At 41.1% G+C, this 24459-nt stretch overlaps 1 protein-coding gene across 1 annotated transcript in view; it reads left to right on the top strand.

The window, feature by feature from the left end:
- The window catches only part of megf10 (multiple EGF-like-domains 10), a gene marked incomplete at its 3' end in the record, with an annotated part of 63166 nt that overhangs the window by 26814 nt on the left and 11893 nt on the right, over positions 1-24459 (top strand). Inside the window, exons 6-11 of the mRNA XM_083983746.1 lie at positions 10333-10579; positions 12065-12185; positions 12361-12497; positions 15723-15935; positions 20106-20280; positions 23369-23489. Coding sequence (XP_083839872.1) covers positions 10333-10579; positions 12065-12185; positions 12361-12497; positions 15723-15935; positions 20106-20280; positions 23369-23489 — 1014 coding nt within the window. The remainder of the gene's footprint in view (positions 1-10332; positions 10580-12064; positions 12186-12360; positions 12498-15722; positions 15936-20105; positions 20281-23368; positions 23490-24459) is intronic.

Genomic DNA, 24459 nt, shown 5'->3' with positions numbered 1-24459 from the left:
TACTCAGAAGAAGTTCAGCATTAAATGTATTCGGTAACACTTTATAATAAGTGTAACAGATGTCCGCGGGTATAGTCACAGTCATGAGGTACCAGTGAGGAGAAGTGATGGCGTGTGGCGGTTAGCAGTACTGAAGTTAAACTCACTCACCAATAAAAGACCTGCTAACCCACTTGCCAAGTGGTCATTGACCTCTTGGTGAAACGTTAGCATCGTCACCCGCGGTATGGGAGACCCGAGTTCGAAACCCACTCAGGGCAGGCCAAACAACATCGGTCACATAAGTGCACACTATTAAGCATTAGTTAAAGCAGAAGTAAGCGATCCGGTGGTTTTGGCTAACTTCTTGTCAGCCGATGGAGTTAGCAGTCCCCGCCCTCGTCCCTACGTCACCACATTCACGCGCATCCCTTGGCTGCACACACAGCCCTTCATGCCATTCTCTCTCCTCATTGGATAAAGGTTGTAGGATACAAGGAAAGTTTTCTCCTCGGCTTACAGCAGAGCAGAGTGACTGACAGACCCGTGTTTCAGACCAAACACTCTATATAAGTGATTGCTGTCGGAAGATATAACTATTTAAGACTTATATTAACACAAACATTCCGCTTACTTCTGCTTTAAACTCACTCACCCATAAAAGATGTGCTAACCCACTTGCCAAGTGGTCATTGACCTCTTGGTGAAACAGTTAGCATCGTCGCCCGCGGTATGCAAGACCCGGTTTCGAAACCCACTCAGGGCAGGCCAGAGCAACATGGGTCACATAAGTACACACTGTTAAGCATTAGTTAAGCATTAATAAATACACATTAGTATGTATTTTATGAATCGAGTTAGTGCTTATCAATGATGAGTAAAACATTTTTAACTGTGTTTATAAACTACATACTAATGAGTATTCATGTGTTATAAATGATGATTGTGTACTTAAAGGGATACTTCATCAAAAATCGATAATTCACCAACTTTCTACTCACCGTCATGCCAAGGCAGGGTGCGGAAAACTTTCTTTTAACAGCTTTAAGGATTCCTTCAGGTGAACAGTGAACCTTTTCAAACTCCCCCCTCTGGCCTACATACTTCATCTTAATGGGTTATTGAAAGTAAACTGGGTTCGAGGTTGTTAACTACATTATACAGTTTTCTTAATTGAGGTTTTCTGTTATCTCATTTAGCTCAGTACAGCGGAGCGCATAATGTCATCGTGTTCTCTACATAGCATCTCTTAATTGTGATCTCGTCCTAGAGGCCCACAGGTCAGTATCAGTCTGAAGTGTTGTGCGTATACGTTTCTTGTCTGACTTCAAGACGTTCAGCCACTCTTCATTCACTCCCCCCTTATTCCTTTAATTTCAGACAAAGACCACAATGCATTTGCTGAGTTTTATGGGTCAGTGGGCTTAAGCAATATATCTGAGGATCAATTCTTTGGAGAACAGGAAATGGGGTTAGGTTGTGTTCACTGTTAAGCACGAATAATAGCGGTGGGGGGGGGGGGGGGGACTGTGGTAGGAAATGCCCTGGGGCACTGGAGCTTGTGATTTAGTACACATGATAACAGCACAAGATGCTCAGGAGGCCTCAAGTTCAGCTGTGAATATAGCCAGCTGAACAACATCCTCTACTGTATCTCACAGTGTCAAATCCTCTTTTATGTCTGTTATCTGTTCACTGATCTTCCAGTTCTAAACAGTGAAATTCTAAACATTGGTCTTAACGTCATGTTTTTCCTGTGATTTAAGTCAACATACTTCTATGGAACGTACTCAAGTGGGACAAAGCTCCAATACATCCCACTGTACTCCGTGCTCTGTGGTCTTCATCAGGCAGACAAGACAGTAAGACGATTAAACATGTCCAGATGTTATTTTACGACATCAATAAACAATACTGTCATTTGAAATATTAAAATGGACTCAGCAAAAGAAAGATTTAATACTTTCCCTTAAACCCAACTGGCTTTACTGCTCAATTTACTTTACTCTCTCAATTCATTTTGAACTGTTTTTGAAGGGTTATTTGGAATATGTGGCTTCGCTGAAAACCCCACTAACTAAACACACTGAGCTTCAGCCTTTGCAGCTATAAGTTCAGATGATAAGCTTCACATAAGCTACAGTATGACAGTGGTGGGAACTAACGAAGCATTCTCGCTTGCTTTTAGCTTTAACACTGATGAATGCTCTCGCTGGAAACAATTAGGCCGGCCTCATTCACTAATATCTTCTTCACCTTCGTCTTGTGTTAGCTTTCTGCTACCATCTATGGTGTTAGGGTCAGTTTTGACCCATGTTTTTAAATCAGCTGTAAAATACACTAAAAACATTTTTTTTCATCCAATTAGTTTTTCTTCTCTTGGTTACACTGTTAAGTTTCCTTATCCGTCAAAATAATGGTTTTAATATTTTAAGTGTGGGTCCCTGGGCCTTTTCTGTCAGTCTACCCCTTGGTTTCAATGGAACCTTCCTCTTGTCAGCTTTCTGTTACCATCTATGGTGTTCGGGTCAGTTTTGAGTTTGAAGTCTTAAATCAGCTGTAAAACACAGTAAAAACAATTATTTATCATCCCATTTGTTTCTCATCTCTTGGTCACTTGAACACACCAAACTCTCGCAAAAAACTCTCGCGGGAGTGACAGTTTAAGAGTGTAGCATGTAATTTCCACAAATGCGGTTAGTTAAAAAGAAAGTTATGGATCGACGTTGAGTTCAGATGCTATTTCATTTGTTCGGTGCAGTACACACTACCCGACTGCGTCCAGAATCGGCAAACATGTTTGAATTGTTGCGACTGAAGTCGGGCAGTGTCTGTTCGCCTCACACACTTGCCGATTTGAGTCTGCTCCCCATCACACACTAACAGATTTCTGCCCCGACTCGCCAGGCCGACTGTCGCCAACTAGTGCCGACTGGTGCAGACGAGACCCGACTGTGAATCGTGGGTAAAATCGGGCAGAAAATCGCGTAGTGTGTCCCCAGCTTAAGTTGAGAGCGCGTGCCAGGTGATCCTAATTAACATAGGATTAGCATAGGTAAACGCCCCATCAGTGCCCGTAAAAGGGCATGAGACTGCAGGGCCGTGTGCACACAGAACCCACAGATACTGAGCAGAGAAGGTGAAGTGAGGAAGAAAGTTGAAATCCAAAGAGGGAGCACCGGACTCCAAACGTAAAAAGTGTTTTAGTGGTGCTGAAGTGGAGCTGCTGCTGTAAGAAGTGAAACAACACCAAAAAAAACAACTTATATTTAGTTATATAGATCTGAGCTGGACCATCATATTTTCAGGGAGACCGCACTCTCAGGTGTGGCGTCATAAATATCATCAGTCACTTCATTGCTACACTGCAAAAACTCTAAATCTTACCAAGAATATTTGTCTTATTTCTGGTCAAAAATTTCATTTCTAGTCAAAACAAATTGCATTGTACTTAAAATAAGACTCGTCACATAAAAAGTAGCTTGTTTTTAGGCACTTTTTTTTACTTCTTTCAAGCATATTTTCACTTGAAATAATTAGAAAAATCTGATAGTGGAGCAAGTTTTTCTTTCTTATTACAAGCTCAAAAAACTGCTTCCACTGGTAGATTTTTCTACTTATTTCAAATAAGTTTGAAACAAGTGAAAATGATCTAAAAACAAGTTAATTTTTAAGTGATGAGTCTTATTTTAAGTGGAAAGAGATTAGTTTTGACTAGAAATGAGACATTTTGACAAGAAATAAGACAAATATTCTTGGAAAGATTTTGAGTTTTTGCAGTGTACTGGATGGCGCGTGATTCCCGATAAACGTAACTGATATGAATTAAGTGTCTATAGTGTGAGAGACCACAATGATTTGTAAAATACTTAAAATAGTTATTAGAAACATTATAAATGATAAGAAAATGATTCTAATTCATAGGTCTATTTGAGCTAAACCACAATCTGTACCTACATGTTTAAATATAACTTGGTGGTTGGCTGCACAAAACCAGGTGGCAAGTGGCTGTTTGTTTGAGATGGGAAAGTACGTGGCAGGTGATGGGATGGACCACCTGTCATCGTATGATGTGGGCTATTAGGAGAGCACAGAGGAAGACACACAACAAGTTACAGTCCGAGGACAGAAAGCTACTTATGATTCTTGGCATCTTCGAAGGGAATTTTTGAGCAGCTTTATCGTTTCTCTGTAGCTGCCAATAGCTCCTCCCTCACAGGACGCTGATTGGTCACAAGTGGCCACAAGTGAGTTACGGGAGCCTGGCAAAATGGCTTTTCACTCACAAGAAATCCAGCTGCCTTGCAAAAACATTTATTACCATCAGGATGTTAATCCAAACATAATGTGGGTGGGATTACCTTTCTTTAGAATATAATTCCTATTATTGACTTGTATGTGAGAGCATCATTTTCTGGTGGTGACTGCTGAGAAATCAAAGAACTAGATCGTGCAATCCCTGAAGACAATACAGTTCTGATTACTGACAGATACTGAGAACAGCAGCTGCAGGAGTTTGCAGCTGCTGCAGCATGTTTTATTTGATTAAAAATACAATTATAGTAATGTTCGTGTCTGCCCCCTATCTGTCAAAGTGCAGTTCAGTACCGACTGCAAAACAATCTTTACTAACCCTTCATGTCCATATATGGGACAGTGACTTGGGACATTCCCTATCTGGAATGTCCCAGGTTTGATGAACACTGGATAAAACATGAACATTACAAAGTGTGAAAACAAATTAAAGATCAGAATCTTGTGGATGCAAATATTATTTGTAGGTTTTATATTTGATCAGAAAAGATCTCACCTGTTAGCAACCACACTATTGTTCAAATCTTGAACTGATTTGTCAAAAATAAATGTTTTTCAGATGAAGAAATGCATAAATAAACTGCTGTTTACAAAAGAAAAGAATAATAAGATAAGTAAAGGCATTAAAAAAAACAAGGACATACTGATAAAGTGACTTTGAGTGAGTCCATCATTACACAGCTGTGTATCTGAATACACTATGGTGACATATTTTGTAGTTTTTAATCATTTATTTGCTAAATATTTGTTGAGCCAAATGTCTAGAAATTCTTAAACTGTCAGCCTAATGAAGAGTGTCAAAGATTTAATATCATACATTTATGGAATTGAGAAACACAGGTGACAGATCCACATGTATAAGAGAATCTATGGTGGCCTAAAGGTAAAATAATAACAATAAAATGCCCTGACCCTCTGAGACAGCGTTTGTTTTTGTCCATTCTGGGCTACCATAGAAACATGCCAGTTCAAAATGGCCACTTCTGTGCCCTTATTCTAAGCTAACAAAAACACACTTCTTAGTTCAAGGTGATTATACACTCATGAAACTTAATTAGCAATATTAAATTAAATCAGTGCCACTAGATCCAAATAAAACTGTGATTGAAGTAGTAGATGCTAATACAAGACAACATTCAGTCTGAAGTAGGGGTCAATCTCCTAACTTTTCCCATGATGCAATTCAATAGCATCTAATTAGCCCCTCTCTGATTGGCCTGATGCCTGCTGAACTCCACACCTCCTGTTTTCTGTTCATGGTCTCAAAGCCCGAGCTTAGAAAAATAATTCTGGCATCACAGTGACATGATCAGGGTTATTTTCAGATTTCATAGAGAGGAAAAAAAAAAGAAAATAGCAAACAGATGATTTGTGGTGTTGGCTCTTTGTTTTCTACAGATGAAAGCCCTGTATCCCTGTGTTAAGACGTGGCTCAGTGGCTGTGATAGTTTTATTGTAATATGATGATAAACCTCTGGAGGAGGATACACATTCCCACTCAGCATGGAAAAGTGGGGGGGGGGGGGAGTGGGGATGCTACAGATGTTTTTTCTCACTGCGAATCCTCTGTATCAGTGTGAGAGGCATTTTCTGTTCCCATGGGTGGCCCATGCCTGGTAGACTGGGTAATCACTAAATAGATGGAAAAACATTCCAGTCCCAGTCCCTGCTCAAGTGTGGAGAGTGAGAGCCGGGCCAGCCGTCAACAACTGGAAGCTCAAGTTACAGGTTCAAGACTTTTTCTTTTCTTTTTTTTGCCGTTTTCACACATGCACTTGCAAATAATGAACTTATCTCAACATTTAGCGGAGGAGCTATAAGTGAGAATGCCGACGTGTGAATTAGTTGGACGGGACATGAGGCAGAGGACTTAGTCCATGAAATGTCCAACTGAGCCCATCAATAGAACATCACATTATCTGGAGGATTTACAGATGATGGTTTTTCTGTTGGGCATGCCATGTACTCTAAACAAAACACTGCTGCCTCTTGTGTTGCAATCGGGCACCTATGAGGATCCAGTTGGTGATGATGTGTCTGACTCTGACAACTCTTTTTCCCACTGATGTCGTTTTTTTTTTTCTTGGTTTGAGGTGTGAAGACTAAACACAACTGAGAATCTGCCGTTGACACATGAGCGTTGCGAGGTCTTTTTCTCGAAAACGACGAGATCCCGTCTGTGACTGGGATGCATCCAGCCTTGTGACCGAGCCTTGGCACAGTACGGTCTTTTTTTTTTGTTCTCGACCATATTGAATGGGCCAATGAAAGAGAACAGTTTGTTCTGCAGTGAGTGGATGAGGAGCCCCGAGCTCCTGGAGTTTGGCCTTTCTTCAATCTAGGTCAGGTTTCACAAAAGTACCAGGATGGCAGACTTGAATGCAGGAAGGGTTTTTACATGTGCATTTCAGTATCCCTAATCTCCTCCTCCTCTTTGTTCCCCACCCATCCCCCCCTTTATTCCTCACAACTGTTTGTCACACAGGGCCAGACTGCCCGAGGAAAAGGAAGTAAGCACTTTCTATCAGGTCAGAGTGAAGTAGGCTAATGCAGGAGGAATAAAAGGAGCCTGTTAATCACTTGAACAACCTCAGAATGGTGGAATGGATGGGGATGGCTGTGTTACTTTGCATGCAAGGCACATAAACATCAGACTGTGTTTATGTAGTAGAGGAGAGGAGCTCAAATAACACAATCTTATCTAGATTTTAAAAAAAACTTATTTTAATGGATTATACAGTAGATAGATAGATAGATAGATAGATAGATAGATAGATAGATAGATAGATAGATAGATAGATAGATAGATAGATAGATAGATAGATAGATAGATAGATAGATAGATAGATAGATTTTTTACCCCCCTGGCCCTAAAGTAATTGCCCCCCTTTTTAAATCATGAATTAACTGTTGGTTAGTTAAGGTTCGTGTTCATGACTCAACAATAAGGAAGAGACTGGGCAAAAATGGCATCCATGACAGAGTTCCAAGGTGAAAAACCACTGCTGACCAAAAAGAACATAAAGGCTCATCTCACTTTTGCAAAAAAAAAAAAAAAAACACCTGGATGATCCCCAAGACTTTGGGGGAAATATTCTATGGATTGACAAAACAAAAGTTGAACTTTTTGGAAGGTGTGTGCCTCGTTACATCTGCCGTAAAAGTAACACAGCATTTCAGAAAAAGAACATCATACCAACAGTCAAACATGGTGGTGGTAGTGTGAAGGTCTGGGGCTGCTTTGCTGCTTCAGGACCTGGACGACTTGCTGTGATTGATGGAGCCATGAATTCTGCTCTCTACCAGAAAATCCTGAAGGAGAATGTCCAGACATCAGTTGGGTTCTGCAGCAGGACAATGATCCAAAACACACAAGCAAGTCCACTTCTGAATGGCTTATAAAGAACAAAATGAAGGTGTTGGAGTGGCCTAGTCAAAGTCCGGACTTGAATCCAATTGAGATGCTGTGGCATGACCTTAAAAAGGCCGTCCAAGGCATGCTCGAAAACCCTCCAATGTTGCTGAATTAAAACAGTTCTGCAAAGAAGAGTGGGCTAAAATATCTCCACAGCGATGTGAAGGACTCATTGTCGTGAACGCTTGATGACAGTTGTTGCTGCTAAGGGTGGGGTTATTTCCCTTGAAAGATAAAATCATCATTTAAAAACTGCATTTTGTGTTTCCTATTCTAATGTAGGACAAATATCCAAGATAGATAGATACATGCAAAACGGCTTACACCCTTGCAATACTAGTGGCCTACACACACTGTAGTTTATCTAGTCCTTGTATTTTTTCCTAATAAAAAATCTCATTCTCCACTGAACTTAATATAGGCCTCCATGACGCAGAGTCCCATAATTACTAGTCTGGCAGTCACTGTAAACCTTTCTGACTCCTATTTTGTCCCCAGTCGCTGCCTGGCCCCCGAGAGGCCAATGGACTCCTGATGTGTTCGACTCAAGATGAAAGGCGTCTAGAATAAACGTGCGGTGCAACACATTGTCAGGTTTACCAGTTTACCGCGGCTACGCATGGTGAAGCTTTCATTATGTATTGCGATGGGAAGGCCAGATAGACTGCAGGGCTCTCTGCTGTGTGTGTGTGTATGAGGTGTGGTCTGGTTAGGACTGAAATCCAAAAAAGCCAAAGGTTAATGAGGTGGGTTCGGGTCATGGCCACACAGTGATGGAGGCTCCGGCTGCTTGGAGAAGCTGATGGTTTTCTTGTTAGTGATGAGGAGGAGCAGGCTTTGGGTTTAGCCTCCGGAGTTTGTTTGATTGGGTTTCTCGGCTTAATGATGGGATGGCAAATTTGGCTCAGGCTGCACTGAGATCACCATGCACCGGCCTCAGAGAGCTTTTTAGACCTGTTTTTGCCACAGGTGGACTGAAGTCAAGCAATTGATGTATCACAAGGCTAAATAAAGCAAACAGGACGCAGCTGACAGCTGGTTTGAACAGAAAAAGGCAGTTTTCTCATGAATTTGGTTTTTCATTGAAATTTGGATGTCTGTACTTTGCTTTTATCTTTTCTTTTCTTTCTTTAAAAAAAACAAACACTTAAAATACAAATATTTTAGGCCTACTTTTGTCAATATTTCTGTGAAAGACTCTTACTTTGAAGGAAAGCTTATAGTCAAATTTTCCTTTTTTTTTGAAAATATTCAATCAGTGTGATCATCAGAGAAAAAAACAGCAATCACAGTCTACTCCTCCATCCCAATCACTGTCTTAACCTGCCAGTATCTACCATTACAATGCCACTGCTATGGGTTTGGATATCATATGGTAGCCTACCTGTAACCTGCAGTGCCTGTATGATACATACACATGTTTAAGACAAGCTTTATCCTATTAAACAGTATTTTCAGATCCTTCCTTTGAAAGCAGGGCTGTCATTACCTGGGTGAAACCCAAACAGATATGATCATATTATTTTATTGTACAAGTCATAAGGTTTGGTGATGCAGACTGATCATGGGATCCATGATGAACAGACATTGGTCAGGACTAAGACGATCTTTATGTAATGTCTTCTTTATCTGATGGAAGATGAGAATTACACACCCAGTCTCTTGTATCTGCCTTAGTAGCTCATATTATACAAGGCAGAGTTATTCAACTATAGTTTTCAGGGAGCCAATTTAGTTGGAAGCTGTGGCCTGTGGGCCAGACTTTCTTCTGAGCTATCTTCTGTTACCATTTCATCAACAGCAGCAGCGTTTGGGCAAATTTACTCTGGAAATATATTGAAATTATCTGTAGTTCTGAGGACTCGTCTTAAAAATAATCACGTTACTGTTCTGATGACTTTATTTCAAAAGTAATTCGTTTTTTTAGCTACTATTTGCAGGACTAGTTACTTTGAAAGTGACATGTTTATAGCCCAGACTCCCTCTGGTCATGAAGTGCCACAGATGTCGTAAAGTGGGCATGTACAGTTTATAGGAGAGCCAAACATTTCTTTTGGCAAAAATATTGCATAAATTCTGCACTCTTTTTTTGTTCTAAGAAAACTTAAAAAGAATAAAATTTGCACAGACCATTGTAATTTTTTCGTATTTTTCGTATTTTTATAATTATTATTTATTAGTAGATGGGCCTCAGGCTGGTCTGACTTGACTGATGGGCTGGTTCTGGCCCAGGGGCCACTAATCGAATAGCCCCTTTTTCAGCTTTGCTACCAATCAGACATGATAAATGAAAACCTACAACCTGTGCAGTGATAAATGTCAAAGAAGATAACACATTTATTTGGGCTATCAATTAATATATGATGTCATTGTTTGTGTTTATGAATGGTTGTCAAATGTTTCCACTGTCTTAAAGGCAACTTTAAGTCGAAGTATGTGCCCCTCACCTTCAGTTTCATGTTTATATAGATGTGTGTGTTCTATTATTCCAACAGCACCTGAAGAAGACCAACAGGTTGAAAACATTTGTGTGCAATAGAAATCACCGTTTTACCGTTTACCTCTTTTTTTTCTCCAAAGAATATAACACTCAATCTTAATTCCTTTTTTTTAATGTCTTTCAGCTTGTGACAGTAACCACTGGGGCCCCCACTGCAGCAACAGATGTCAGTGCCAGAACGGAGCGCTGTGTAACCCCATCACCGGAGCCTGTATCTGCACGCCAGGATACAGAGGCTGGCGCTGCGAGGCCCAGTGTGAAGTGGGCACCTATGGGACCGGGTGCCAACAGAAATGCCAGTGCCAGAACGGTGCCGTGTGTGACCATGTGACCGGAGAATGCAAGTGCTCACCGGGATATACTGGAGCTTTGTGAGTGTGTGGTTTCCTGTTTCCAGTCTCCACAAGTGGCATGAAAGCAACGGCCCAGTGCCCACAGTGAAGCACAGCTCATGTTTGGGTAGAAGTTGTGTTTTAATGCTCATGACAAATATACAACCATTTAATACCCAACAACACACAAAGCATTGTTGGGAGCGCTCATTACCTTTCTACTTTTCTTTGTAATTATCTTCTTTGTCAAGAAAGTACGGCAGCTAGAACCACATGATGCAAAGGTTTGACATTCTGTACACCAGTACAGGATGCTCCTATGATGCTTTTCACAAAGTTTCTAAGCAGCTCAGTCGAAGATGTGTCCAATTTTCAAATATGAGGAGCCAATGGATTATTTGGATAAAACTGAGATTTTATGTAAAAGTGTTTAGTCTTCGATCTAGTCTTCTTCAAAACTGACACAGATGTTCCCTAAACCAAGGCCAACAAAATGTATTTTTTCTCTCATTAACTTGTACAAGTGTCTGTCAGAGATCCCAGCCAGTATTTAATCAACTGACATGAAACTTGCTAACAGCCATGTCCTTGAGATACTGACATAATGTTTCTATGGGACCTCTTGGCAGCTGGTTAATTTGAGCACACATTAAATAAATTACAATGTCTGATCAATTTTGAGCAACCAAACACCCCAATCATTAGCTGTTCCAAGCCTCTTTTTGTGTATTAACCATGAAATCACTGCAAATAAATGATGAAATGATGAAATATACACTGCACAATCAGGGGCGGGTCTTCCATGGTGGCACAAGGGGGCACCTGCCCCCCACTAGAATCTGATTGGCCACCCTGTGTGCCCCCCCAATGGTCATTGACCTGTGGTAATGTCAATCATTGTGTAAAGCTCTTTACCACTGCTTTATTCACTGTACAGAGCCAAAAGCACTAACTTCTGACTGAGGCTCTTAATTAACTCTGTACAGCAAACATCCCAGTGTTCTGTGTAGGGAATGAAGACACTGTGTAAGCTTGTTATTGTTCTCAATTTCACCATTTAAGTCATGTTTGTTCTGGTTATTCTGCATACACTGACTGTTGCATGAGATGTTTGTAGTTGAGCTCTAACTACTGGGTAAGAGTATAAGACATTGATGCTCACTTTCATAATTTATTGTGTTGCTTATTCTGCTAAGACTTCTTATTTACAAGATAGAGTTGATTATTGATTGAAAATGAAAAGGCATCTTCCTTAAAGGTGAAATATGTGGCCAATAAAACCAAGATGAGGACACCCTGCAAACAGTGTGCAACTTTACAATATCAATATTCAAGAGAGCGATGGCAGCCTTCATTTATGTTACTTTTGGACAGTCCCCCCAGATTCACTGTTGTTTCCCCCTTTGCTCACCCCGCCCCCCCACAAAATACTCTGGACCCGCCACTGTGCACAATAATGTAAGTCTGAGCTGAAAGTGGACAGTGGGCAGATAGAACCTAACACTGTGTTCTCATTCTTTCCAGCTGTGAAGACCTGTGTCCTCCGGGGAAACACGGGCGGCAGTGTGAGGAGAGGTGTCCATGTCAGAACGGAGGAGTGTGTCACCATGTGACCGGAGAGTGCTCCTGTCCTGCAGGATGGATGGTAAACACTTCACTCTTCAATAACTTCAAAGTAAAGAGTTCCAACTATAGCACGCTACAGAACAGAGGAGCTATGTCCAGTCATGTCAGCTGGCCTGGAAAAACAGAAAAACATGTGTAAAATATCAGATAAACAGCTTGTTGATCAGTCTGTCTGTCTCCTCTGCTGTGTGTAGGGTACAGTGTGTGGCCAGCCGTGTCCCGAGGGGAGATTTGGACAAAACTGCTCCCAGGAATGTCAATGTCACAACAACGGCTTTTGTGTGTTGTCCACTGGACAGTGTCTCTGCACCCCTGGGTACACAGGAGAACGGTAAGAGCTTCTTTTACACTGCTGCTCCATTATTCACTCTGTGTGTGTGTGTGTGTGTGTGTGTGTGTGTGTTCCACTTTCTTATAGAAAAGACATCAGTGTTTTATGATCCTAACAGGTTTAGTTCAATGTTTGATGTTTGACGCCTAAACACAATTAGCAGAAGTGAAAAGTTAATTTTAGTCAAGTCAATTTTATTTCTAGAGCACATTTAAAAACAACAGGTGTTGACCAAAGTGCTTTACATACAAGATTAATTCAAACAAAGACAGGACAGACACAAAGAGACATTTAAAACAACAAGTGATTTGAAATGATGGGATGGGGAGTTCTCATGAGACTGAATTAAAAGCCAAAGAGAAGAGATAAGTGTTTAGCTGAGTTTTAAAGATGTCTACAGAGGGTGAAGATCTGATTGTTTGTGGGAGACCTACTTTTGTAGGTGGGATGAACAGCAATGAGGGTTTTAGACTATAAACCAACTACACTTTGGTCACATGACATGACATCACCACCACTGAACCCCAGCTTGTAGTTTCATTCAGCTCTGAGCTCTTCTACAGCAGTGGTTTCCAACCTTTTTGGCTCGTGACTCCACTGGCTCCATTTTAACATCACAAATTTCTGGCGAACCCGCGATCATGTGCGTCAATCAAGATGCGCCAGCTCAGATATATGCTGCATTTTATTTAAAAGTAAAGAATACAGTTGTTTAAAGGGATACGCCAACATTTTTTTTTTCGTGTTTTGCCTCACTCCCGAGTCCATGACCAGCAGATAGACTTCCTCCTTTCGACTGTGCGTGCAGTAACAAGGGAGATACGGGCAGAGCTGGCGCACCGCGAATTAGCTATCGATGTAGCTAGCTTGAACCAAAATAAACCGCTTTTGCTTGAACCCTCCATTTTGACCAATCTTGTCCCGTTACCGGCATCTGACCGCTCAAGATGCCTTACCGGAGAGTTTTGTCAGCTCTGAGACGAAGACTGGCCCGCCGGTTTCCGTTTAGAGTTGCTGAAGAATTTCTCTGATGACTTTAGGTGGAGGCAGGCTAACACTACCTATGCACTTCCCGCATTTGAGCTAAGCTAATTAGCGGTGCGCCAGCATCTGCTTGTCATGGACTCGGGAGTGAGGCAAGACACGAAAAAAAAAAAGTTGGCATATCCCTTTTTTGTGTATGATGTTTTTATAATCATAATTTAAAAAAGAATAATAATTAGTTACAAAAGTATTTTATCAGTAATTTTTTATTTATCAATTACTAGACATTTCAGGCGACCCCATTTGAATTCCAGGCGACCCCACGTGGGGTCCCGACCCCAAGGTTGAGAAACACTGTTCTACAGAAGCCTGTGTGAAGAGTGTGAGTGTCACCACAGTTAGGATGATGAAGATGAAGTGGTGATTAGATCAGTTTTCATGTTGTGTTCAGCATCAGCACTTGTGCAATTTGAGAAAGTGTTTATAAGGAGGAAAAACAACAACATCCAAATGTCATCCACAAACTATCAGCAACAACATACCAAGACATAAATCAGTTTCCCCAACAAAACAAAATCCAAATGAAATCATGTGTGTCTGCTGAACTCGTCCACATCCCCCCAGAGCCAAGAGAGAAAACACAACCAGGAAGCGCAAAGTCAGTGTTTTCACAGACAGATCTCAGCGGAGCGCCACGCAGGGCTTCAGGCCATATAATTAGCAATATCAGAGAGCACGCACCATATACTTAAGCAGACCAGTGACTAGTCAGGAATAGCCTTTCCAAGTGTAATTTTATGAGTAAATAAGGGTTTTAGGCAAACCAAACATTACAGCAGCAGTGCTGCTTGGAACTGGGCCGGCCATGGCACACCCAAACCCACTGGAAACCATTAACAGGAGGCTGGTGGAGCGCGCTGCAAGAATGCAGATGATATATTGAACAGAATGTGACGCATTTATTAATACTGTCTGCTGGAGGGGATGTTGACATGTCTCTGCTGTTAGAATATAAGAAATACAACTTTAACTGTCAAGTGAAGGTTCTGTAAATTCTCTGGGTTTGCTCTGAGTGATGGGGCAGGATTAGGTCCTGCTGTTTTCAAACCCCTGCTTGATTTGGGCCGATATAAGTTTATGCTGTAATCATGGCAGAGATAATATGGACCCACTGAGTGAGACATAAACAAGAAGCTCACCACAGAGCTTTCTCAACCTTGTGCCATGATTCAAACAAGTGTAAACTGCTTCAATCAGGGACTTTAGCTCCACTCATTTTCCTACACAGAGGATAGTGATGCTAAATCCATCTCCGTGGCGCGGTCCCAGCTCCACTCCTCTCTGGCTCTCTGCTCTTCTGGTTTTCCATCAGGCAAAGCTAGTAGAGGAATCTGCCACCTGGTATTTTATTTTGGTTTCAGCTCTGCCAGAGTTCCAAATGAGCTGAGGTGAAACTGCAGGCCACTGATGTGGGATGTTCCCAACAAACCCAGCATTTTTAAACAAACAAAGGATGGTTCACCTTCACCGCTCACTGTAGCCAGGCATAATAACACTGAATAACACTTCATCATCACCTGTTAGTAGGTGGGATGTATTAGGCAGCAGGTGAACATGTTGTCCTCAAAGTTGATGTGTTAGAAGCAGGAAAAATGAACAGTGTAAGGATCTGATCCAGTTTGAGTCATGTGCTGCAGCTGCAGCTCTTGTGGGCTGTTCTATGTTGTGGGTCAGGATCTATCAGAAGTTGGTCCAAGGAAGGAAGAGTGGTGAAGCGGCCACAGGCTCACAGGCTTGTCAGAGTTACAGTACTAACAATTATAACGTATTATAATACCTGACCTTATAAATCATGATAAAATGCTTTATACTGTGTTATGATTATTGTTATAAAGCATTATAATCATTTATGAGTGTTTATAACTATAGTTATACAGTGCTATAACTCATTATAAGTAGGCTATGCGTTATAGAGATAGGCATCAAATAAAGTGTTACCAATCTTTCTTTCCCTCATTTCATTTAAACATGAACATGTAACTTGTAAAGCTTGTCTTAAATCTTAAATCCCCTCTTATATTCAAAATAAAAGCTGATTCATCAGAAATGTCAGCACTGTTATTTAACTAAAATTGAAAATTAACAGTAACAACAAAATTTAGTATATGGCTAATATTCTAAATGAATCCACCTTCTCAATCAATTGACCATGTTGATCTCTGTGTCTGTTGTTGTGAGCAGATGCCAGGACGAGTGTCCAGTTGGAACTTATGGTGCAGGCTGTGCAAAGACATGTGCCTGCAAGAACAATGGCAAGTGCTACCACACCAACGGAGTGTGTCTGTGTGAGCCCGGGTACACGGGGGAGATCTGCGATGTCCGACTGTGTCCCGAAGGGCGATACGGCCTCCGCTGTGACAGGAAGTGTCCGTGCTCTGCACAGAACACACAGAGGTAAGCAGCGTCTCCCCTACATACTGTCTTATTTTGAAATTGTCTTGTGTTCCTGTGTTCTCTCTCCTTATGCTCCACCTGTGTCTTGTATTTTTACCTCAGTGTTTTCCCATTGCTCTCTTTGGTTCATTCTGTCACAAGGTTGGTTTCTAATAGGCCCCAAAATGCAGACAGAAACCTGGAAACACAACTATAGGGCTTTTAATTTGAAAGGTGGTTAAAGTGTTGACACCTGACTGAGGCGAGAGGACGAGAGAGAGAGAGGTAGATTTAACCAGCTCAACTTCAGTTGCATTTCTATTACCTATTGATAGTCACAACTGCCAGTGTGGGGGTTGCCATACACACACACACTCAAAACAACAAAACTCTGCCTAGTTGGATTGGCCATTAGTTAATTCAATTAAATTCAATTAAATTCAAAAAAACTTTATTTGTCCCCGAGGGGCAATTAAAAAGAGCATGCTGAGCAGTTCAAGTAAGATCACATAGACAGCAAACACTCACACACACACACACACACACACACACACACACACACACACACACACACACACACATACCCAAAACCACAGGTATGAGATAAATAAATAAATAAATAAATAAATGCAACTTTAAAGTGCAGTGCATTCATGTCCTTCAAGCCAATCAAGTCCAATCCAATCCAAACCTCCACACAGTTCATGCTTAGGAGGTGGGTGGTTGGGTGGGGGTGGGTTGGAGTGACTGGATGGGGATGGGCTGGAGGGATTGGGTGGGGCTCCACACAGTTCGTGGGCCAGCGATGGCTGCAAGTTGAGCAGGAGGACAGCTCTGGGCATAAAAGGTTGCCCTCCTTCTCTGAGTCCTGCAGCCCGGGCATCGGAGACAAAGTGGGACAAATGAATCCCAGTGGGTCTCTGCTGGACAGTTGCTGCACCCATCTGTGTACCAGCCTCCTCTGTCATTCAGGGTGAACATGGAGCTGGGGTGTGGCTCAGGACCGGGCTCTCCTCCTGCTGCTGGAGTGCACATTCATAACACACCACACCCTCTTTTCTCCAAATGATGAAATTGACTGTTTGCACTTTGAACAATCTGGTTAAAATTTACACACAGTCATCTGTGATGCCCATAAAAACCAATGGAATGGTCGTGTTGTTGTTGTTGTTGTTGTTGTTGTTTTTACATTTAAGTTTTATGGATTGACTCATCACATCAACTCTTGTATTGAGTAATGGCCTTAAAGGGATAGTTCAACATTTTGGCAAATTCTCCTATTGCCATAATCCCTATAGTCATAGCAGTAGGTTCATTACCTTTAATTATTGGTGCATGTTGTTTTTAGATCAGCGGGGCAGAGACGTGAGCTGCTCAGTGAACACAATGGAGGTGAATGGTACTGGTCCCCTGTCCCTCATCAAACTCATCAAATACACAATCCAACAACTCCAAAACACTCTCGTGGAGAAGTTGTGATCTGTACATTCACCACGCTATAAATAGACAGAGTTGTTTTCGAGGCAAATGCATAGCCGGAACTACATTCCAGACATGGCTGATGAGTAATTTCAAAAGCGCAAGTAATTCAGAGTATTTGCTTCATGTGTCATAATGTTACATTATTATACATGATTATTTCATAGTGTGGTGAATGTGCAGGTCACAACTTGTCCACAAGAGTGTTTTGGAGTTGTTGGATTGTGTATTTTATGGACAGGGGACCTGTACCGTTTACCTCCATTGTGTTCACTGAGCAGCTCACGTCTCTGCCCCGCTGATCTAAAAACAACATGCACCGATAATTAAAGGTAATGAACCTACTGCTATGACTATAGGGATTATAGCAATAGGCAAATTTTCCAATGTTGAACTATCCCTTTAAAATGTGCCTTTAGCATTTGAGTGACACAGTTTTTTTTTATATATATATTATTTTCCTGGTAATTTGTCTTCCTGTACAGTGGTTATTTCTCATCAGAACAGAAGGAGCAAACAACTTATCTAAGAATAAAAGAAGAAACAAATATACTGATAAAACCGATCCCAGCGGACACTGGGCACGGTCAGGGAACACTGTGGACCCACTATCACTACACCCAGCCCAGGGCTCATTCAGGGAAGTGATGTACATGTCTGCTGTGTGGGGAATCCCACACTAGGAGCACATGGAAATTCCACCACAGTCTCCAGGTTCAAACCCGGAAGCTTGTTCCTGGGAAGTGATAGTGCTAACCACTGTATCACTGTGAGACGTATAGAATAAGATGTTTCTGTGTTAAAATGTGCCTGTCTTACTGAGGTGTTAACTACGAGTGGTGATCTGTTGCGAGTGTGATTTTGACCTTGTAAACAACTGATCAGTGATCAGTTAGACGGGCACAGCTGGCAGCTGCATGTGTCACTGCAGGGAGCGGCTGTTCTGCCGCTGCTCAATGGGACTGCTGTGTCAGGTGGAGCAGCTGTCAGTCAAACACAGTGACTAACAAACACAGAGGGATCCCACCTGTCGCTGTGCAGATAATCCCCCCACCCTGCTGCCCCCCGGAGGGGCAAACATCACGGAGCCTCTCAGCTCATTAGTGTCAGTGACGTTCACTCAGCTCCTGCGCAGGTTTACAGTATTTCTCATTCGCTTGGGCTCAGCTCTCTAATGAGAAAAGTATTTTTCAAATCCCTGAACAATTAGTCCTTCACAGCAGAATGTTCATACGCACGATGTCAAAACAGATTCTCAGTTGTCAAACTATAAATCAACTGGGTGCATCACATGGGAAAATGTGATGTGTTTTTGTTTTTGCTTTTTCACATAGATATCATTTTGGGGCAGTTATAATCACAATGTAATATATGAAGCTGTATGAAAGGATGTGTGATCTGTACTTGTCTACTTTTGTAAACTGTTGTATGTCATGGAGATCTGTATCTGTGCACTTTTGTACAGCATGGTACATCAATAGGGGCTGTTATGTAATATCTGTCTTTGTGTATGTATAAGTCTTTGTCATTTCTTGTTATATGTTCTGTTATGTACATGTTATGTTTGTCCTTTTCTTAAATGGGCTACACAGGGATGCAAAAAGAATTTCAGCCTAACAATACAGTGGTATTATAGTATAGTATAGTATAGTATAATACCTTATCTTATCTTATCTTATCTTATCTTATCTTATCTTATCTTATCTTATCTTATCTTATCTTATCTTATCTTATCTTATCTTATCTTAATAATCGTAAAAAAAAAAATACAAGAAGGCTGTAAAATGATGTCTCTAATTAAACCAGATAGGCAATATGAATAATGCCATCACTAGTCATAGGTCGATTATGTATATGTGTGTATGTATGTATATATATATATATATATATATATATATATATATATATATATATATATATATATATATATATATATATATATGTATGTATGTATGTGTGTGTGTGTGTGTGTGTGTGTATATATATGTGTATGTGTATACATATTCAATAGTATTATCACTTACATTATTATATAACTTTTAGTTATTCATAGCAGTGCAAGTGATTAAATTATATCCTTAGACCTATCATTATAACACAGCTCAATTAGATATTACTCCCAGGACTTTCTAAGCACTTTGATGATTGTAAGCACTTTATCATGACACGGTTGCACTTTTGTACTGTCTGAATCTGTATTATTATCTATTGTACTGTAAACTGACTGCTGCTATTTTATAACATGCTTTTGTTTTTATTTATTGTATTTTTTGTACCAGGGAACATCTATGTATGGGACAGCGGATGGAAATTAGCCTGTGGCTACAATCCGGCTTGTTTACGATTTTGTTTCGTTCATGAACTTGCATTGTCCCACTTTAAATAAATTGAATTGAATTGAATTGAATGGTCAAATAACTGACAAAAACTAGGTTTTAAACTGTAAATGTTTTAGGTGACTTACTACCAATTGCAAAAATGCAACAGAGTTGTGATGCACCATGAAACTGTTGTGATAGTTGCACCAACACTTCAGAGAATGTTAAGACTGTTGCTAAAAATCACATCAACATCAGAAGGCCTGTGCTGCTTTGTGTTGCAAACTGAAAATGAGTGGAAAACCACATCACACATATCAAATCCCTCAGCCAATAATGATTCTATTAACAAGAACAAAGCACAACCATCATGATGTGTTCCTCTTGTTTCCAGCTGCCACCCGATGTCAGGCGAGTGTGTGTGTAAGCCCGGGTGGTCGGGCCTCTACTGCAACGAGACGTGCACCCCAGGGTTTTACGGCGAGTCGTGCCAGCAGGTGTGCCAGTGCCAGAACGGCGCCGACTGCCACAGCGTGAGCGGAGAGTGTATCTGTGCTCCAGGCTTCACGGTAAAGTCCCTCACCGTCTACACGTCATGTTCATTCACCGGGTTTGTGTGTGTGGCCTTGTTGCTGATGGTGTGTGTCCACTGCTGTCTCCTGGACATCTATAAGTTCAGTCAGTAAAGGTGCTGTCAGTAAAATGGTTCTTTATCAGCATCTACTGGCAGGAATTAGGAACTGCAACTACTTCAACAGTATCTATCCTGTTTATGGTTTTCTAATGAAGAACTAATAGATACTTCATCACTGGGTCAGAAGTTACCAGAGCATCACAGTTCCTCCAGGACTTAAACATGAAACTAGTTCATCCAGTGTTTTTTGTTGTGGCGAGCAGGAGACCTCCGGGCCCAGATGCTCAAAAGGTTTAATCTGGATCAATATTATCCAGATCTTTAAATCCCATGTTTTGCCATCCAAGATCACGTATCTGTCTTTTATCCCAGTTGTTCAAAGCACAGTTGGATTGGAGCAGTCTGATCCAGATACAAACTTTTCAATATTACCAAACCGAATAATGAGTGCTCTGAATGGGACTGCATATCACACTGAAGGCTACTAGGTCTGTTAAAAAACAGGCAGAATCGTAGCATGAGGTCACTCAAGGTGTATTTATTTGACAATGGGGTGTATGTATTTGCTTTGTGCTCTTTCTTCAATGTCTTTTAAAAAACCAAACCTTATCTGATCTGGCTGTTTGAATAATAGTAGCCTCATAAAATAAAAAAAATAAAAAAAATATGCAGTACATTAATGAAATACATTGTGAATATTTTTCCATGTGTTTCAAATTCAAATGTTCAGTAGTGTGAGGAAAAGTTCTTAATTTATGGAATAATCAAAAATTTACTTTATTTACTTTATCTCGTTAATGGTTTGGAATAAATGTACTACATGATAAATGTTGTTTATTTGACCAGTTTGAATTTGAGCAAATCAACAATTAAAAATTGTTCCTGAACACCACCCTGAATCCACCAAACGGTTGGGATCAGAATATTCATGACTTTCTGGATCAAAGTTATCCTGATCCTACTAAAAAGCTTTTAACAACACAAACTGAGAGTTTGATCCAGATTAAAATCAAGACTGGATTACATGATCTGATCTCAGAATCTGTTTTTAGTTTTAAACAACACATTTTCAAGATTTGATCCAATCCATCATCCAAAATCCAATCAGATTACCTCAGAACAACTGGGCTGGAGATCTCAGGTGGTAAAACCTCCTGACCCACTGACAGTGGAAGAATCTGTCCACAATGAACCCTCACTACTTCATAATGTCACCAAACAAACATGACACCAAAAACACAGATGAATGGAATGAAGGAAATAAGCTTCTCCCTGAGTTGTAAATATCAAATGTAATTTGACTAAACCAACCTGAGCAGCTGTAATACAGCATCATTAAAACACTAACGCATGAAGAAATGAATTTCACAGAAGAAGCTTCAGCAGTCAGACCTTGGCTCACCAGAACACAGTCACACACCTGTTTCCAAGCACGTTGTTGTGGTCTCAGGCCCGGCAGAGAGCTCCTCATTGTTTCCATGTGTGTCTGCTCACAGCTCTTTTATTTCCCTCGGCATGGGAACTGAAGTCTGTGGGAAAGCAGGAGATTTCTCAAAGCAGTGATCTTCAGCTTTCTTCATAGTTTAGCATCTCTACCCACAGAGATTTAACAGTGTGTTAAAGGGATAGTTGTGTTATGGCACCCAAAATTGAAATTTCACTCATTATCTACTCACCTTCATGTGGACTAAGGGCTGGGAGAAGTTTCAGAGTCCTCCGTGGCTTCTCTGAGTTACAGGGGGTCTCGGCGTAGCAGTGCATGTCCACATAACGGTTGCAAATGGATACCAACTGTCTTCGTAACAAAAAGACACACCAAAAAACATCCAAATACCTCCATGCTGCTAGTATGTAATGTCTGTCTTGTATTGAAGCCCCGGAATGTGAAATTGTCCCGAAAAAAATTAAATAAGTCTATATTTCAAGCTTGTTTTGTAGCGGAAGCTCCTCTTCCTGGTTCGTCAAATTTGGACGAACCAGGGTCCGTCCTCTTCCCAGTTCGTCCAAATTTGATGAACCGGGAAGAGGAGCTTCGAGAAGCTTCCGCTACAAAACAAGCTTGAAATATAGACTTATTTAATTTTTTTCGGGACAATTTCGCATTTCGGGGCTTCAATACAAGACGGACATTACATACGAGCAGCATGGAGGTATTTGGATGTTTTTTGGTGTGTCTTTTTGTTACGAAGACAGTTGGTATCCATTTGCAACCGTTATATGGACATGCACTGCTACACCGAGACCCCCTGTAACTCAGAGAAGCCACGGATAACTCTGAAACTTCTCCCAGCCCTTAGTCCACATGAGGGTGAGTAGATAATGAGTGAAATTTCAATTTTGGGTGAACTATCCCTTTAATGTGAAGAACTGAAGTGAAACTGAAACAGGATCAAATATTTTTTCTCAGAGCGATACTCACACCTCATCGTTATGTTCAGGCCCTGAGACATCAGAGTTCACCTGAGGGCCTGAAGCTCACCTGTCCTGCTGGATTTTCAGAATAAAGTGATGTCTGACATGAACAAACAAACGAGATGAACAAGCTGATTAAATCTTGTGTTCTTATTTGTTTTGATGAAATTAATCATACTTAATTAATCACAGAATCATAAATAAGCAATAACATACAAACCCATCACATCCAACAGTCAAAGCTCTGAAGCGTAAATACTGACTTCTCCACTGTTCATCATTAGCCCCTCTCCTCTCCAGCTACAGAGAGGCTGCGCCTGGCCAACAGTGCACAACACAGTTTGATGTTGATGGTTGCCAGATGAGCCTCTAGTGTTTCTTTATTAAAAGAAGCTGCTGAAAATGAACAAAGCTGGCAACATCGGCCTGGACTTCACTGATGGAGATAAATCAGGGATGTCACACATCTGCTCTTCACAAAACACAGATTAAATGTCTCATGATGTGACAACTAGACAAGAAACGGAGAGGTGGGAAGAGTTGTGATGATGCACTTATGGATCGAATCAGTTCATGTTGACTCATCAGTGTTTATCTGTCCTCCTCCTCAGGGTCCCAACTGTTCCATCCCCTGTCCAGCAGGGACACACGGCGCCAACTGCTCGTCCAGGTGTAGCTGTAAGAACCAAGCTCAGTGTTCAACTGTGGATGGATCCTGCTCCTGTAAACCAGGTGAGCTGAGAAGGAGAAAAGAGTAGGAATGATAGATACATTATATGATAGATACGGTAATAATTCATTTTAGATAAATTTGATATGAAGTTCGAACCTTTAACTTCAATGACTCTATACTATTTTTCACCGTTATTCAGTGGCGGCTGGTGGTGAAATTAGTTGGGTGGGCTAATAGATAAATTATACCCATGGTTAACACAGTAGTAGCTAAAAGTTACATCCCATCTGACTGGCACAAAAGTATAGCAACTAACTGGGCCTACACACTGCTTTAAGTAGAAGGGTCTAGTCTGCGCGGCGGCGGCGGCGGCGACAACGCAGCAGAACGATAGGAGCTGTCCATGTTACTTAACCAAAAGTCTCTTGAACTATCAAACAAACAGAACTATGGACTGTGGAAGTTTGAATAGTCAAAATACAGAAGTTATCATGACTTGAATCCTATGTTACAGTAAAAAAAAAAAAAAGACTGTGGATTCGGTGGAAACCCGGCTTTACAGGCGGGGGTATACTTTTTTCTGTCTTCTCACTCCCACAACAACACAACTTTTCCTCCGGTTCCTGTCATTGGTCTGAAAACAGCGGTGTTGGGCTAAATGAAATTAGCCCCAATGACAAGTAAACCAAGGGGGCGTGTCATGACGCCTGTCAATCATTGACCCTGCGTCAGCCCGCTGCTGATTGGCCAGAACTGATCGGTAAATGGCGAGGGCGGGACATGGCACCTGTCAATCATCCACAGTCGGAAAATGAATGAGAGCGGACTCGGTGATCTCGGGCTGATTAAAATTAGCCCATTTAGAGATATCCTGTGTTTCCCTGAAACTATTTGATACTGTTGCCACTTCGGATTTCACTAAGACTTATAACAATCTTTTGTATATTTTTTCTCATCTTTTGTTGTGTAATGCAGGGAGGGCTTAGCCCCACTAGCCCATTGATACCAGCCGTCACTGCCGTTATTTCA

This window comes from Trachurus trachurus (assembly GCF_905171665.1).
Source record: "Trachurus trachurus genome assembly, chromosome: 12".
Lineage (NCBI taxonomy): Eukaryota > Metazoa > Chordata > Actinopteri > Carangiformes > Carangidae > Trachurus > Trachurus trachurus.
The sequence above is the reverse complement of the archived record's forward strand: the minus strand, read 5'-3'. Positions and strand labels throughout refer to the sequence as shown.